General features: G+C 38.5%; 1 protein-coding gene across 3 annotated transcripts in view; it reads left to right on the top strand.

The window, feature by feature from the left end:
- Positions 1-18411, top strand: part of ARHGEF3 (Rho guanine nucleotide exchange factor 3) — a 140769-nt gene that overhangs the window by 108795 nt on the left and 13563 nt on the right. The window contains exons 1-2 of one of the 3 annotated variants that reach the window (XM_052777528.1): positions 524-784; positions 12481-12588. In XM_052777528.1, coding sequence (XP_052633488.1) covers positions 689-784; positions 12481-12588 — 204 coding nt within the window. In that variant the 5' untranslated portion in view covers positions 524-688. Of the gene's footprint in view, positions 1-523; positions 785-11083; positions 11592-12480; positions 12589-18411 lie in introns of those variants that run through there. The other 2 variants (XM_052777529.1, XM_052777527.1) reach the window with 2 other exon arrangements.

Genomic DNA, 18411 nt, shown 5'->3' with positions numbered 1-18411 from the left:
AAAGCAACAATATGGGTGAACAAAAAAAAAAAAGCAGGGGGGTGGGGGGGGGAGCAATGCTGTATGTTGTGGCAGCATAACGGGATGCAGCATTCAGGAAGAGCGTTGCACACAGAACGTAGATGCCGCTGCCGTCCACAGGACCGCAGACTGTATTTGGGACACGACTACTGTGCCGTTTGGGACTGCTGCGAGTTGCCGTGAAGCCCCGCACTTCTCGTCAGCTCCGCAGCTGTCCGAAAAGCCCAACGCTCACTGAACTGCAGTTACCCCGTGAGAAGCTAGCAGGAACGCGGGGTTAAACTTTCCCTTTGCCCCTGCTGTTGCTACCGTAACGCTGCGCCGTCAGTAAGGGGGAGAAGCCCCGGCGCAGGCGACGAGAAGCTGCGGCCGCGGGGCGGAGCAGCCCGGCCCGCCGGCAGCCGCGGGCGTCTGGGGGTGTTGCGCTGCCCCGCCCCGCGGGCGGGCCCGGCGGGGGTGGGGAGCAGCGCTGCGGGGCGCCTGCCTGCCCGCCCTGCCTGCTTCGAGCGCGGCAGCTCTCGCGGGTCGTGCGCTCCGGAGCCTCAGGCAGGAGATCTCGGTTACAGAGCTGCCGAGTGCCGGGGAGGGGAGGCTCAGCTTTGTCTTCACGTTCTGTACTCGGACAGAATCCGCTGTGACCCCCGAAACCGCTCCTTCCGCAGCCACGATGGTGGCCAAGGATTATCCTTTTTACCTTTCCGTCAAGAGGGCAAATTGTGCCTTGGAAGTGCAGACGGTGACCAGCCCAGCTAAAGAGACGGAGGTACCGAGCCTGTTGGTGATACGGTTGCACCTTTGTTTTTCTTGATAGCGTGATCTGTGTTGATTTGGGGAAGAGTTACGTGCTTTGAAAATAGGCTTCTGTGTATAGACACCTGGTTTGTTTAGGCATCCTTTACTGCCGCCTTTAGATATTGAACTCGCCTTTACAATAAGGCAAGGAACAAAGAACCTAGATTTTTGGCACCTGTCACTTTAAGGAATTAAATCCAATCTTTTAAGTAGCTAATTGAGAAATACCTGGTTTAGATATGTAGTTTAAAGTAACTTACATGTATTTTATTCCAGGGCTAACCATTACTTAAAAATTGTTAAACTTAACGCAGGAACTGGGAGGGAATCTGGAAAACAGTGCCTTAAAGCGTTATCTGTCTTTTCCTCATTAGTAACAAACCAAGAAATTAATCTAATAATACAGTTAACTGAAAACCTGCCCTATCAGCAGGTTGACTACTGTTTCTTAAAAAGCACGAAGTCCTTTCAAGTGATGTTAAAAATCTTATTCGTTAACCAAACTCAACATACTCATTTGCAAATTTCTGATGAATGGTGGAACGTTTCAGGAATAAGTGTTTGTGAAAGACTTAAATAATTTGTACTTTAGGTTAATGTTGCTTTATGTGCTTGTTTGGAAAGAAAATGGTGACCTTAAGGATTCTGGCTGGCTGCGCTGGAGGAAGGATAAAATTTCTGTCTGGAAGTTTTTATCACTTAAATATATAGCTTCTTCATTAGTCTTGTTTGCTGAGTAACTTGAAGACAACTTACTAAATTGGGTGCATTTAATACAACTACATCAAAGATTAATTACCTCCAGCAGTTGAATGGCTCTAAAGTACAAGTAACATAAGCCAAGTGACCCTATTTAGTCGTGATGCTTAAGCTAAGAACTAATAAGAAGATGCTGCACTCTTGCTTTTCAGTGTACTTTTACATAAAGGGATTTAATTACTACAGTTAATGACAGTGGAGTTTCTTTCACCTGTGTTTTTGAAAAGTAGCACCCTGAGTGTGTGTGTACATATGCATCTATGGAAAACATGAATTGTTAAGTACTAAATGGTTCTCTTAAGGTTACTCATTTTACTAACCATAATGTTAGAGAAATATGGCTTTAGTCTTTACTGCATGAAGTTTTTTTTATGAATGAATTGTCAAACCTAAAGAGTTGGAGTGTTGCTTTCTTACAGTTAGGAAGGGCAGCTTGATTATAGTCAAATTTCAAAGAAAAAGTCTCAAATGAAAGCTTAGAGCGTGAGGAAGTATCTAATAACAGATGTGACCAATCAAAATTACAATGTGCAAACAGTTGCTTTGGATTTATCATCTTTCAGTTTGTGTTTTATACGAATAAACCACCCTGTGCTTTCAGGCTGTTTTCTGAGAGTATGACGGACTTCCAGCATTCTGAAAGATAGACTTTTAAACATTCTGTTTGTCTTAGGAGGGTATGAAAAGACCACCTGCCACCCCAAAGATTTGGTTAAGGAAGCAGAAATAAAAACTACTCTTTGGAAAAGGCATTATAAGGATAGATGTATGCAGCCTGTTTCTTTGAAGTCTGTCAATATGTGGGGGGGGGAAATCTATGTTTCTTCTCAAGCTGTGATGTTAAACTGTTCTTCCACCCTTTAGTGTTTACAAGGCTAACTAAAGCTATTGGGCGCCTTCTGCCACAGTTCTGTGTTACTACACCAGAAAGGTAGCTTGCTGCGTGGGGGTTATGAATTTCTGGTTTTGAAAAGCTGAATTTCATTTTAATTATTAACATGTGAAGTTGGTTGATTATTTAATAACCTAACTTGTGCATAAATGTTGATATATGTAGAATAGAACAGGTTTTCTGCTATAGAGACGTTGTGTTTTGGTTTTAAATCAGAACTCAGTATTATAAAATATTTCCTCTGACTTTATTAAACAATAATCTTTTAGTCTTTGTTTTGAACAAATACAAAATACAGTCTGGAAGATCAAGTACAGTAGTACTTACATGGGATGAAATTCAGCAAAAATCTTGAGCATATACTGTATTGTTGAAATTTTCCCAAATTTCCAGCTGGAGGTTTCTGGGTAACAAGCTGAAGCTTACTGGCAATAGATTAATTCTTCCTTATTCTTGGGCTTTGCTTGGAGCCGGCAGAGCAGCTGTGGAAAACTAGGGATATTTTTGTGAACAAGTCAGTGGCACAAAAGAGAACAGAGGTTTTCTACTTACAGTTCTTTCTTTAAGCCACACCAGCTTCCTTGGCATAAACTCCATAGAGGTAGCACAGTCACAAAACAATGACAAATGAAATGTCCAAAATGCATGTGAACAGTAAAAGTCTGGGTTCTGAGGAAAGGCTAGTGTACCTCTAGTCAAAGTACAATTATTATAGTTCTTTCCAAATGCAGTTAAAGGGCAACAAAACACTGCAATGCCTGAGGAATCAGTTAATATAGGAAATATTATAAGGCTTTTACATACATCATTGCGTACCCCACATAAAATACTGTAGTACAATTCTAGGTGTAAACAGTACAAAGGTGTTGGGCTGTTTCCAGCTTTTTAATAATTAAAAAATAGAGACAGTTAGTAAAACTTGAAATTTGGTTGCTTTAAGATATAAAAAGCCCCACATCTTTCCCAATGATCATACCATTTTCTGTGTTTCACTGGTTAAAGCAACTCCCTTATCACCCCCTCTAAAGGAAACAAAGTGAAGCGCAGCCAGTGGTTGGGCAGTGGGTAAGAAAGCATGCACAGTCACAGATGGAGATTTAAAGGTCTGAACGTGAAGTCACGGGAAGGAAGACATGAATTCCTCAGAGTAAGGATGTTCTGTTCTGCTGTACAGGATCTAATACAGTGCCTGGGGTTAGGCTCTAAAAACTACCATGGTGGCATAGAATTCCTTTGCATCTCCAGTATGTCTGCTTACATCTCAGACTGCAGAAATCTTAGAACTAGGCATCAGGGCTGTTTGCAATCTGTCTTCTGTTGTCTCCCGATATCCTCACTGTTTTGATGTGCAGGAGTCGAGGCTGCCTTGTGCTTAGGACTGTGTTTAATTCATCATGGGGAGTGCAGGAAGGCTAACCCGAAGGGTAACCCACAGGCCTCTAGGCCATGGCACATCATTAACATGAGAACCAGGCATGGAGCCAGAGGGAAGAAGGGCCAAAAGATTATGAGATAAACTGCAAGTCATGAATTTTCTTTGATCTTCATAAACGTATGTATTTCATTTTTAAGGAAATATTAGCAAGTTGCAGTTTTGATATATTTCAGGTAAGTTCATGTGCAGTGTAACCACAGTGAGCTAAAACGTGGAAACATGTCAAACCCCCTCGCTTGGAATTGCTGATCTGTTCTGCTTAATGGCAATTTGGAACAAACAGCTTGCCTTTATTTTTCCATTCAGTAACTTGCCGTATGATGTCTGCTTGTTAATTGGCAGCCCAGCTTCGTATCCAGTTTGTTCCAGAATGGAAGAGGTCTTTCTTAGGTAGTCTCTACAAGCAGCTTCTATTGAGAAGAAATTCAGAATTTAATCAACTCTACGTTAGTTGTCTGGGTTTTTCAGCGTTTCCGTTACTTGTGTTAATTCACCTCAGTGTGAGGTTTTTCTGTTAATTGGCCTTCATTTCCTAACTGCTGGTAGATATATTGATTTCTGGATATTGCGGACAAATGATCAGTCAAGATAGCTGTATGCAGCTTGTCCTTGTGCTACTGACGCTTCAGTGCTTCTGTCTTGCATATGGCAAATCAAATCTGAGGTCTTAAGGGTGGTGACTAATGAGGGCAGCCTATTTGCGGCAAGGAGCCAATCTTTGATGAACCCATGATGCGACAGCGTGTTGCAAACTTTAGCTGATTTTCTTCGGCTGGAGTACTTCACCACTTCTCTATATGGCTTTTCATTGTACCCTGACTGTCGTTTCAGGTCCTCTTCTTTATAACGCTGTGATTAAAACAAAGTGTCTCTGGATTTTGCTTTCTTTGCTTGCTGGTTTTGTGGAGACTGGCAGAGGAGGAATAACAAACCTCCTCCTGCTCCCATCAGAGAGCACAGGTGGTGGATGGAACCTTATGGTTTTGAAGGGAAGTTGTATGACCGATACACACGATTTATTGGATGATCAGTTGCCTTTAGGTATCAATTTACTTAAACAGCTTAATAAATTGTTCTTGCGATGCTGGCAGTTTTACTAGTAGGATGCCTCTCCCAGGTTTTAGGATGGATTTGTGCGGATGATTACAGTTAGCTTTGCAACACTGAACTATACTTAGAACTGCTTTAGTCACCTACTTTTTTCTTGACCATCAGCCTCAGCTCTAGAAGAGTGAATGTTCTAGAATTTCCCAATCAGAATATTTCTAAGATACTATGAAGCAAAGGCAAATACTCTGCTGTTTCAAGTATTTTAAAAAGTAGTCTTTATTAGTGCCCTTAACAATTGAGAATGTTGTTCTAGTTTTAGATTTACTTCTTTCTGAAAGTGCAAAAAGCCTGAGATGCCTGGCTTAATTTATTTTTAGGTTAAGTGTTTGCTGTATTAAGAGGCTCTGTTTTAACATAGGTTGTTTTTTCTATTTTAACCTTTTTTGTTTGTTTTGGTTTTTTTATCCTGCTGAAGGTTAAATACTGATAACATCCTGTGGAACAGAGCTTGAATGTGTTTTTTTATTAAACTCCAAGTTTTGGGGGCATTTATTAGAACTGTTTAATCTTAGGCCAATTTAACTAGTAGCAGACTAATAAAAATAATAATGTTGGGCTTCCTGCCATGACAAATGTTGACTTACCCTTATAAAGCTGACTAAAAACTAATAACCTTTAAAGTATGGGAGTATGGAAATTTAGCCAGTTACATGAGGTCTGAAACAGAGTCGTTCTGTTTTAGTTTGCTGGCACTGCTTGTGAATTAGGTTTGAAGCAAAGGTTACTGTACTGTTTCAATTTATAGTGTCTTCCATTTATTACACTGTTAACTCTTTTGAGACTAATTTAAGTTAAAACATTTTGCACTAACGAATGCTCCCATAGCACGGAATGAATGCTTTGGTTATCTGTTTGTCTTGGTTCACAAATAGAAAGTATATCAAAAGAGGAAAAAAAAAACCCAGCATTTTTTTTATAAAACGTCAAGAAAGTCAGCAACTGCAAATCCAGAATTACTCCTGTAAATAATTATCTCAGAACTTGTTGAACTCTAATAAGCTGGGATGTTTTTAACAAACATTATCAATTTCAGCGGTTTTGTATGTGAATTGAGAGAAAGTTAGTTTGCCTTTGAAGGTAAACGAGGTAAATTCTAATATTCTAAAATGCTAAGTTCCTGTGCCAGTTTTCACACGGCACTTTCTGGGCTGCCTTAAAAATCTCTCTAAATTCCTTTTGTTGAGTTTGTTTTTAAATAAAATCAGAAAAACAAACACAATGTGGTCACAGTAGTGCTGCATGTGGGCTGAAGACACAAATGTGATGACCCCTCAGGGAAATATTTTCCCTTGTTTGTCAAATTCAGCACCAGTTCTCCGACATGGAGACTGTTGTTGAAATTGCTGATAAGAGATGGGAGAGTCGGGTGGAAAAACAATCATACCAGCAGTGAACATCCGTTTGCTTTTACTGTTCACTGGGAGGAAATCAGTGGCTAAGCCGGTCAGGAGCACAGAGTGAACGAATTTTGAAGTGAGGTACTGAAGCAAATGAAGACCTTTTATATGGCACCTAGACTACTACTCAGTGCTCTTCAGTATGTGTTAATCCAGGTCATTGGTTCTGCTGTTTTTAGGGCAATATAAAAGGAACCTGGCCTAGTTCTTTTTTGTTTCCTTTCCTTCTGTTTGTTAGTAAATTAAAACCAATCTTTTGTTGCAGTAATTTATACATCAAACTGTGATAATTAAGCCGTCGGTGGCCTTGTTGAATGACAATGTGTAGAAAACTAATCAATATTATTAAATGGATTTAATTTACTCTGACACTCTGCTTTGAATTTGGGGAAAATTCCATTCTTTACATATACTAGTAAAAGATTTGTTTTATTTTGTGGATGAAGAGCACGAGAAGTGTTATCTTCTTCCCCTAAATAGCCTCCTAGAAGCTTTCATATCTGTGTAGTGTGTTATTGGAGACAGTATATCCAATTATTAGGTGCCTGTTTCACTAATGAAGAAATAAAAATATCAACTTAGCTGTCAGTACATTGGAACTAATGTAAGTGCCTAATTCTTCAAAGGATCTTCTGCTTTAACATGCTTCCGTGGCTGTTGAATGCTTAGTTTGCCCCAGGAGTGGGTGCTGTGTGCTAAGATTCAGGCTTTTAAATGGTAATGGGTGTGTATTAGAGCCAAAAATAATGATACAAAAGTTACCTTTTGCCAAGACATTGTCATTTTGAAATGACTATATCACAGTTTTAAAAAGCGACACCTCATTCAGTTATGCAAGGCACAAAGACTTAGATTCTGCTGAAGAGGGAGTTGGCCGAAGTTACTCAGAGGAGTATGGCTTCCTGGTAGCACTATAGCTGAAGCTGCTTGCTGTATGCATTTCCTAGCTGTCTAAAACATTAGGTTAGAGTTTAGTATGTAGAAGATATTAGAAATATAATTGTATATAGGATCTACAGAACAAATTACAATGAAGAAACAATTTGGAGCACTGTGTCCTTCATTCCAAATTAGAAGAATGGTGAGGCATGGCATCTTTGAAACTTATCTGATAGCTTCCTGTCTTAAATCAGTGATAATCAGTGAATATGCCATTGTGATTACTGTAATCTTTCTTCCTGCAAATTCCCCAGAAAAGTATATGATAATAATATCCTCTCTCAGAAGGACATAGTAGTTGTTTGAGATGTCCACTGTCTGGTTTCGAGAACCATGCAGATTTTGGACACAGATTGGCTGCTCTTACCAGTTTGTTCACAGTTTCAAGAGTTCTTTTTGAGGCTGCATGTATACACAGTATTTCCAGCTTTAATTTTTTGCTCTCTGAATTCAAATGTTACCAAAGTCATCTTGAGTTCAGATATACAGCTCCCTCCAAAAGCCATCTGCTCTTTGTTCTAGCCCAGTCAGGTATTAATTTGACTTCACTTGACTGTTCAGCCTTTGAAGTTCCTGCACTCATGTTTCCCTCAGCTTTATTTAGCCTTATATCAAATTTAAAGCCCTGTCAGATTAACATTACTTGTTCACATATACCAGCTCCACATTTTGGAAACTCTGCCAAACTGTAGTCTGGATCTTTTGTTTTCTAACTTACTTCCCATATTGTTTTGGCAAGCCTTCGTGACTCTGCAAATGCAGTCTAACATTTGGTACTTTCAAAATTCTGAAATTATTTTTTAATACCAATAATAACAACTTCAAAAGGTCAGGCAAAACTTTGTAACTCCTGAATTTTTTGTGTCATAGCTTCGCCCAGTTCCCAGTCTGGACAGGTGATAGTTGTTGCAAGTGGATCCAGCCACTAAATCCTACCTCACAATCCTGTCTGCTTCCAACTTCCCTGAACTGAGCGAGGGAGCAGGAGGGAAGGAGGACTGATGACTTGTAGTAGCTCTGAGTCTTGTGAGGACACTCAGAGGTACAGACCTGGGATCTGATGTTCATTCTGTCTGCACTATATGTCCTTACCAGAGCCTCTTCATGCTGGACAGATGCTAGAATAACACAGTTTTGTGTTCCCATGTGCTTAGATTCATACCCCAAAAGATTTTATGATTGCGCGACCCCTGGTTAACTGGAAAATCAGGAATTTTTCAGAGACAAATTAGTAAAATAATGAACATGTACTAGGAATTCCTAACTGCAAGCAGTTTATTATTTTAAAAATAAATAAATGAAATTGAAGAGGCTTGGGAAGCAGCATCTGGAATGCAGCTCCCTGATCTTATTGGACTAATGTGCAAGTGTAGATTCTGGTCAGTATATCTGGGTGAAGCAGAACAGTTCACACACTCTCCTCTTTGCATTTATCTGTTGGTTGTGAAGAGCAGAGCCCTTGGTGAAAAGAACAACCATCTGTTTAAAACTTTTTTATGCACTTGACTGTGGAATTTTTCCCTATCCAGATCATTGGTCTCAACAGTTTGTTCAGCTTCTCTGTGGTGCTGGTTTGGAGAGGTGACTGACACAGCTGGAGAATGAGGGTATTGATGAAAGGGGAGATAGAGGGGGAATGGATGTACACCATGCAACAGAAATACTGTGATCAAGTGTCTAACAGTTTCAGTATTAGCATCTTACAGTTTTAGAATTGCTCCAGTAGTGCTATATTTTCATTGCACAGTCAAAGCCTTACCCATACAATCCTACATACAAACCCATACCCCACAATGGAGGGGGTGACTCAGCGCTGATTGCTTTTGTTGTTAGACTTCTCTGAGGGAGATGACACCTGGAACACTTAAAGTTTGATGAGTTTTCACTTCCAGCTAGGTATCTTAACCTACCAGACAGTTTGTAATGCAGGGTGAAAATCACATTAGAAATATTCAGAAAGCTTTCTCCATAATTAAGAACTTATGATTAACAAGATTTACTTTCAGAACTCTTTGGTAAAGGTGTAAAGTCTCAGTCTTCTGAAATTATCTTAAATAATTATATTGCAGAGAATCCTGTAATAATACTGATCTCTTAATAAAATTGAATTCCTAATTTGAACTACATATTTAGCTGTTTTGAATTCTGATCAGATTTTTCAGTGTGAGATCAGAATACGATACATTGCATGAGGAATTCAAAATAGGGTGCTGACACAGAAAGGAGTAGGACCTTTGCAGGCGTACCTTCACAACCCATTATCTAACTTTACCTTTCCTTTGACTGCTGGGAGAAGTGCTGACCTCTGGTGGCTTACAACAAGAGAGAAGCTCTAGAAGAGCTTAATGGTTTTTGATGGTGGCTGAAACTCTGTTTGGAGTTCCTTGTCTTTAACATCAATTTCTGTTTTCAGTAAGGTTTTGCAGCATGAACATTAGTAAAAATTATACTGCCTTAGCGTTTTTCTCCTTGAAATGGATAGGGGACTTTTAAAGGGCTGGGGGGGGCCTCTACTGTGTTCCCCCTGGAACCGCAGGCATCCTTGGCTAGGAGACAGGGCAGGTTTCAGAGAGCCTTTGGGCTGTCTGACATGAAGAAGAGGAAATCATATTTCTTTTTTTCACTTCCTCTCACTCTTCAAGAGAAAGGAGTTGGTTTCCACTCTTTTTACTCAGGATTATTTTCTCCAAGGTTATTTGATGCTGTGCATCAATTTTCACAGCTGCCTGAGGTTTATGTGCCCCACACGGCAGAGCAAATTAGGTCCTGGTCTGAGTGCTTAGCCTGCAGGCTACAGTCTGCAGTCACACATGCAGTATTTGGAAGTATTCAAATAAGGATAGGCTGACTTGCTGTTCCTTACTTAGTTTTAAACACTACTCAGGAAGCGTCGTTCAAGTTTTTTGCAATGCAGTCGAATGAAATGCTGCAGAGAGGCAGTGAAATACAGATTTACTACTTTTGTGATTTCATTTGCTGTCAGTAGTCTCCTCAGAAAATTATCCAAGGGCTTTTGGGCTTAGTTTTGTTATAAGTTAAGACTGAAAGACTGCAAAATTGTGAACAGATCACAGTGTGTGTGGAAAAGGTCTGTAAGACTGTGGGGACCATTTAACTTTCAGAAAGCAAGATATTGCTATGATATTGTATAGATCAAATTTGTACTTTTTTGCATGAATTTTGTCTTTTGACCAAAGAACATACACATAGCAGCAAAGTTGTAAGATAATAGAAAGGATACAGCAGTAAAGAAGGAGAAATCTTTTCTATTAATCCTAATTCCCCTCTCCCTGTCTTCTGGAAAATCCACACAGTCTTGATTTCCAGATTTCGCTTTTGGGCTGTGATACTTACGCCTAAGTAATCTTTGCTGCTAAGGTAGAGCTGCTAGCAAAAGCTGTGCTGCTGGCATAACACTGCCCAACTCTGGCTGGGACTTCATGTCCTTTCACTGCAGTGCAGCACAATTCATAACAAGCAGGCTCTGCCATGGGATATTATTTGTGCACCAGGACTGGCATTCTGAATAATCATAAAAAATAATTAAAAAAACCCAACCAGCTGATGGCAGAGCCACCAGTTAGAGAAGAGTTACGGTGGAATCTCAAAGATTTTTCTTCTTTTGTGGGGGGAGGGGGGTGGGGGTGGTGATGCTGTAGATGCTGGTGGTGCTGCAATGACGTAAAAAAAATACTCCCTTCAAAAACCTGTGTCAAAGCCATGGTTGCTGAAAAGGAAGGAATATGAATAGCAGTGCAACGGTGAAGATAAGGATGTAACTTGATTTAGGCTGCTAAAATTCTTTAATGGCAGCTTTCATGTGTGGTGGAATACGTTATTTTTGCTAGAGGGTTAAACACTTTGTCCCTCATCTCAGCTGGCATTTATGGATTTCCAGGTCTGCCTGCCGAGAAGTAAATTAAATATGTAGCTGCTTCTCACCTTTCCTCTGTTGCTCTACTAATGGAAGAGAATTTTTTTTGCCAGTAATACAGATGGTGATCATCGCTGCTGAGATTTATTATTTTGTGATATCAGGAAGGATGACAAATCTGCATTATTTCCAGAAGGATTTCTGAACAGAAGGATAATAGGCATGCTTCATTTTCTTAAAGCTATGTCTAGGAAATTGGAGGCATAGCAAGCCTACACAAACTTTATAAGCATGGCTGAAAAAGAAAGATGAACTGCTTTAGGATGTCCTTGAAATATGATGTTGGATGGGTTTTTTAACTTCACTTGGAAGGTTTGGCTCTTTTTCTGTCAAAAGTTGCTTTTTGCATGTGGTGTTCAAGATCCATTAAATGTCAGATGGAGGTTAGGAAGCCAAGGGTAACTGTTCTATTTTTATGTATTTATAATCACTTTTTTCTTGTGTTACTAATTCTGTTAACGGGGGTTTTTTTAGTATTGGCAGGACAATTGGCATATTATATTGAAGTGGTTATGCATTATTATAAGCACTGTTAACAGTATGTACGAAAAGAAAAACATGTATTTGAATGCTTTATGGTAGATTTTTGTTTAATTTTCCTTTCTGTTTTATGCAAAAATTAAATATATGTAAACATGTTATTAATGTGTTTGCCTGTATATATATTTCCATAGGAACATGCACTGAAAGCACAATTACAGTTAGAGATTGCTGTCTAAATTATATACTCTGGAATAAAACACATTTAACTGCATAGTCACATGGTGACAGTGCCAGAGGCAAAGAAACAGAATTGGTTTTTATTTGAAAATATCCCTTTCAATGACAAGATTATCATAACATGCATTAGCTGCAGAGCACTGCTGAAAATTTCTCTTTTATGAATGAGTTAATATAATAAAATGATTTAGTCTTTCTTTACCTTCCTCCCTTCCCCTGCTTCAAGCCATGCCAACTTCTCCATCATTACATTTTTCAGCCGTTTCCAGGATCTGTATGTACCAGCCAAGAGTAATCTGTCATTGTCAGCGTTTAAAACTGCTATTGTTTTACTACCCTAACTATATACCAGGTTTGCAAACTTGCTTTTTACAAATGCTTTCTTAGGAAAATCAGCAAAACTGTTAGCAACGTTTATCTGATAATGCTCACACTCCCCCCATTTTTTTTTTCCTTTCCCTTGTCCTCCTCCCTACTACAGGAGCCCAGCAACAAACGGGTCAAGCCGCTTTCCAGAGTTACATCACTAGCGAGTCTCATTCCTCCTGTACGAGCCACTCCATTGAAGCGGTTCAGCCAGACACTTCAGGTAATCACAGTAAATGCATTGCTGCATTAAACTGCATTGCTAAAAGGGGAATGCATACATATTCACAATTTCTTATTGGGTTAGCATGGGAACGTGAACTGCACTTAGGCGCGCGCGCACACGCACACCATTGTAATGTGCCAAACAGGTTTAGGCAACTTATGAACACAAAGTAACTCAACTTAAAAACTCGGAACTCTCCCTGTAAAAAACCACTTCTCTGTCCAGATAATTGATGTTTTTTAATTACCAGTAAGAAAACTATTGCACCTGTAGCATATAAAAGTTGTTATACTAAAGGATTATGATTGCTTTTTAAATTAGATGAACAGAATTTTCCATGACAATTTCTATTAATTTTGGCTGGTTTCTTTGAAAATGTTATTTTGGGTATAATTAGTCATGCAGGACTGCTAAATTTCCTTCTGTGTGGTGAATTTGACCTTACCTAAACAAAAGAGCTAGTGAACAATTGGAAAAAAGTCATTTTTGCAAAGCTGATGATGAAAATTAATAAAGGGCAAGCAAATTTGAAATGCAGTTTAGAAATTAAATAATTTTGTAGTTGCAATTTCTATATTATAGATTAGGTGCATCATATTTAACATACTTGGAGACTAATGGAACTTTAGTTTATAAAGTATTTGTGCCTTCAAGACCTAGAGACTGCAAAACATTTGGGTGCTCAACTCTTAATGGTTATCATGAGTGGCAAACAGTTGGGAGCTGCAATACTGCTGTGGGTCTAGCCTAGAAAGTCAGACTGTTTCCTCTTTAAAACAGTTTACGTAAGAAGGCATGTATAAGATCTAAAGAAAATTATTTAACAAGCCTAATTTCTGTGATGAGAGGAAATATAAAAATATCTTGAATGTATTAAAAATGTTACTTAATCAAAACAAGCTTGATTAGAGCATTACTGAAGTTATCTGTTAATCTCAAGGAGGAGAGAAATAAAACTTTAGAGCTATGAGTCTCATGACAAATAAAAAGTCATGGGAAAGAACCCCATTTTTCTGTAGTGGTAGTTATCTAGAAAACAGAATTTTTTGTTAAAAAATTTGTTTTGTTAAAAAATTGATTATTTTTGTTAAACAGAGTTTCTTTAACATTGGTTTTCCTGTGTTGGGTTTCTACGATTTTGAAAGTGCAAACATCTGCATAGAAAAGCCGCATGTGTGGGGTTGGAGGAAAGGCAAAATGGCTGAACTCCCCTCAGTCTGGGTTTGATCCAGAAGGTGTATTATAGCGTGACTAGAGCAGAGATGCCTGTATTCCCTTGGGTGTATAAATCTCCTCCATAGTCTGCCTCCAGGAAAAAAATTGGCCTGACTCTGAAAGGACTACATTAGTTCCAGTTGTGAGGAGTGTGGAAAGTGAATTAATTTTTGGCTAAACTGCTTCTGAGCATGGCGCTTCCCTTTTCACAGCCTTAGACAGCTGTTGTCCTCATTTAAGTACCTACGCTATCGTTCTGTAGTGAATGCCCTTGAGAGTGGCTTGTCCAGTACAATTTGTATTTAATAAAGTTTGATTTAGACTGTCTGAAACAAACTATCCTTTCATGCATGTAGTAGCCGCTTCCCGAGATGAGAGCTACATAAATGTGTTGCAGGGCAAATTTTGACAAAAATAGGAGACAAAACGGTGGCTTCGTTGCAAGTCCTACTGTTACAAGCATTTCTGTCTTGCTCTGTTCATACTGATTATATTTTAATTAACTGCTTCAAAGCAGATTAAACAGCGATGTTATTCATACCATCTCCTCTAAGTAACTATGTGCTTGAAGGAGCTGTGATGAGAAATCAACCTGTATGTTCTCCAAATCCTAGGTCTGAATCCATTTCCAAGTGATGAATGCTGGTGATGTCTCTCAAAACTGCCTTCATAGCTGGCTGTAAATTGACTTCTTATCTGATTTTGTCAGCAACAACAGAACAGGGGAAAAAAGACTGAGCTGCTTGTGCTCGGGTGTCCCATTTGGAATTATTTAGAAACATTCTGGGAAGCATGTGTAGCTTTTTCACCTTATTATGTATTGACATAACTGTCGCTGTGCCTTGTGGAACAGCATAGAACAGGGGTTTTTTTCATGGTGTAATACCTGTAAAAAGAAAATGGTATTGATTTTTGTGACTGGATGAACTTTTATGTATCTTCATTGTTAAGTTATTTCAGTCAAAACCCATGTTTCTTCTTCCATTGCTGCTAGATGTTCTGTATCTGTAAAATGAAGAAAACTACTATCATCACCACAATATCCAAAACAAACAACTTCTTCCCCTGGAAGAAAACAAAACAAAGCCAACAGAATATCAATTCAAAAAGACCACTCCAACAGCATCAATAAAAGGGATTAGAAAATTCTGAGTTTCCTTTATGGCATTTCAAACAAACCTTCTTACATATTCTTTCTGAATGGAAGATACATGTAAGCAGGGGAAAAAAAGTTTATTGTGCATAATTTTCCTTACCTCTGTACATGTAACTTCCACTTTATATTAATGGACTTTCTGCATGCCAGTTGAAGAGAAACACCTCTGTGTCTGAGATCTGTGTAGTGTCTTTTAAGATATGTTCCTAGCAACTTTTTGTGTTTTGCATATTTTATTGATTATAGAGGTATTTGATTTTTTGTGTCTTCCTAACTTTATTACAATTTTCCACATTATTGTCGATACTTTTCCCCAAGGACTCCAAGTAACAAAACACATTAAGTCTTTCCAGCTTGCTTTCTGTTTTTTTTCACTATTTGTAGTCACTCTGTTTCTGTCACATAGAGCACTGTAGACTGACTAATATAATGCTGTTAGATTCATCTCTGACAGAGTCCGTCTGTGTATCTTCAGGATGCCAAATGCGAAGCGCATCTTCTTACTTGTTTATCCACCTGGAAAACCACTTTATTTCATAGCTGTATTGTCAGTCTGCATCAAGCTAGACTAATGATTATGATGATCTGCTTGTTTCTGCTTGGTCTTACTCACAGCTGTGCTGTTCGGCTTAAAAGCTGAAAATAGGATCAGAAAAAGAACTCCAGCTGATGCTGAAGAGAGAAATTAAAGTCTGGCTAGCTTCCTCTGCAACTTCAGTTTTCATCAGTATGTCTTGAATTTAAGTAGGGAGTCCAAATTATTTTTATCTATCTTATGACACCAGAAACTTCTAAAAATCCTTAAGAAGAAAATGCTTTTTAACATCAGTTCTGAATGCTAGGACATTGATCTGTAGTGCCCTTTTCCCAGTACATGAAACTGTTTGCTTTACTGCAGCTGAAATTAAGGTTTGTTAATTGCGTGAATTGATATCAGTAGCACATAGACCCTTCATAGTAACAGTCTTGTAACAGCCAGTGAAAGCTATTGCAGTCAGATAAATACAGTAAACAAAATCAGGGGTTGTGGCTGGATTCTTCCCCAGCTCCTTTAGTTTTTGGAGGTTTTGATAATCCCAGATGGGCATAATTTTTAACCAGTATGCTGGACATGTTTTTTAACGAAGCCACAAACTAGGAAAATATTTTTAAAAGACTGGAGATGTAGAAATGCTGCTTTGACATTCCTACAATTCCTTCATGGGATTCTATCACATGACTGATTTCTCCCCTGCCTTTCATGGCAAGTACCAACCAAAGATACCATCAGACTACCTTTAAACTTGTTTTTAAAAATTTCTGGTAGAACTTCATTTTAGGGCTCTATTCCACTAAACTGAAATGGGTCTGTTTGTTTGCAAAAAACTGGGTAAAGTAGTAGAACTGAGATGGTTGAACTGATGTTGTACATTTATCTTAAACTATCAGAGAGTTTTATTGAAATAATTTATTGTTTATTTGGGGATTTCTTTAGTTAGGCTTATATATCAGGTTTACATCTCATTTCTATTCTTGCCTGTTACAGCATTGATGATTCAAGTATGCCTGACTCTCAAGGGACAAAGTATTAATTTTAGCATTAAATACTATTTCCCTGGTGATGTATTAGTTTGTCTCTTTATAGCTTTACAAGCCAATTTCTGCAACGTTTATGCAAAGGAAAAGATAATATGTTAAAATAAGCTTGGATTCCACAGTGAAGTATGTGATTCCCAGCCTAACTAGACTTCAGTGTACCAGGATAAGTCAGTCAGTGTTTTTGCCTTTGCTGTGTTAGTGTATAAAAGAAGGAAACATGCCAGACAAAGAAACCACTTGCTCTTGAAGTGAAATTTGTCCTCATTGTTAAATAACACCTGAAAACATTTCTGTCCCTTTCCACTAATAAATACCTTCAGTCCTATGTTCATTATTAATATTAAGCAAGGTATACTTTCGATGGTTAATTAAAAGGCTGATGTATGAAAGAAATCAATTAAATATATAGTTCCTCTGTCCAGGTAGCAAAGATGCTAAGCAAGCAAGCAGGATTTTGGGGAGTTTGGTTTCCTTTTGAGTTTCTTAGTCTTTTTGTGCCCCTTCTGCCCAATGGAGGACAGTATAGGGCTGTAGAGAATAGTATCAAGCATTCTCGTGCAGCACAAAGGAACGTTACTATCAGTGGATGTGAAAGCTTACTTTTCTCAAAACACTGTATGTAATTTCGGTTTGCTGTTACGGGTGCATGCCATTTTGTAACATGATATATGACTTTTTGTTAAAAGGTTTCAAGATCAAGGCATTTACTTTAAAAATCAGTCTGCCTGGTGCCTTTCATTAAAAGTACTTTCTTCATTCAACATAAAACATTCCTTTAAGAAACCACCACAAACAAAGGAGCTATATACTGGAGGATGCGTATGGGAATGCATGGAAAGGGGCATTCCACCTTGGGTCATGGAATGACAACTGTTCTGCTTGGCTGCATTCTTGTGGTTGGTGATTTGTGGATGCAACACACCCGCCTCTTTTCCCCAATCTTTCCATTTGCATGTGAAAATAATGGGTTTCATGATTCACCATTATAACAAGTGTAAATTAAGCATGTAGTTTCACGTGTTTCTTTATCTTCTTAACTCTTGAAGGAAGACTAGCACCTGACTTGCAAAGTTTTGGAAGGTTGGTATATACATATGAGTGTGTGTTTATTTTTAAGGGTTTTGTCAGTTCCAAGTAGGGCTCAAAATGGCTTCTGTTAAAAGGCACAGTTTTCATTTATGTCTTCTGATATTTTAAAAACATATCGTTTTTATAGGCACTATTTGCATTTCATGGGCTTGTATCTTCAGAGGAGAATTTCAAATATTGTACTTTGTATATGCTGCTTTCAACCTGGAAATGAAGAGAATTTATTTTGTTTTAAATATTCTTACCCAAGGCAATCGAAAGATGATTGTGTTATGTAAGGCAGGTTTTAAATAACAACAAAAATTTAGAGTATTTAAACAATGTGAAATACTCGAGGCATTTCAGAGGTAGGACCTCAAAAAGAAGCCTCTAATTTTAATGAAGCAAGAAAGGAATCTTTTCAGAATAGCGCAGTGAGAGCATAAGGTATCCATCCTTAGCCTGAACTGTTTCTAAGAGTCTACAGGCAAATAGAACTCTCAAGTCTCACTTAAAATTGGACTTGTTTTTATTGAAGTTTAAGACCAGACCACATAATAGATACAGACGTGCTGGTACGCATCATCAGGGTTTAGAGGCTCTGGAAATATTAATAAAGATTCTACAATAGTAGAACACAAGACTGGTATTTCACAATTTGCTATCTGCTAGCACTGATTGACATGTTTCTTCAAATGCTGAGAAATAAGTAGGAGCAAGCGGTGTGAGAAGCCTCTGGCTTGTTGCTTGTCATAAACATTAAAATATGAATATTGACATACCTTTTCCTTAAAGATAATGTG

The sequence above is a fragment of the Harpia harpyja genome, chromosome Z, assembly GCF_026419915.1.
Source record: "Harpia harpyja isolate bHarHar1 chromosome Z, bHarHar1 primary haplotype, whole genome shotgun sequence".
Taxonomy (NCBI): domain Eukaryota; kingdom Metazoa; phylum Chordata; class Aves; order Accipitriformes; family Accipitridae; genus Harpia; species Harpia harpyja.
This window is presented reverse-complemented; position numbering and strand designations above follow the sequence as displayed.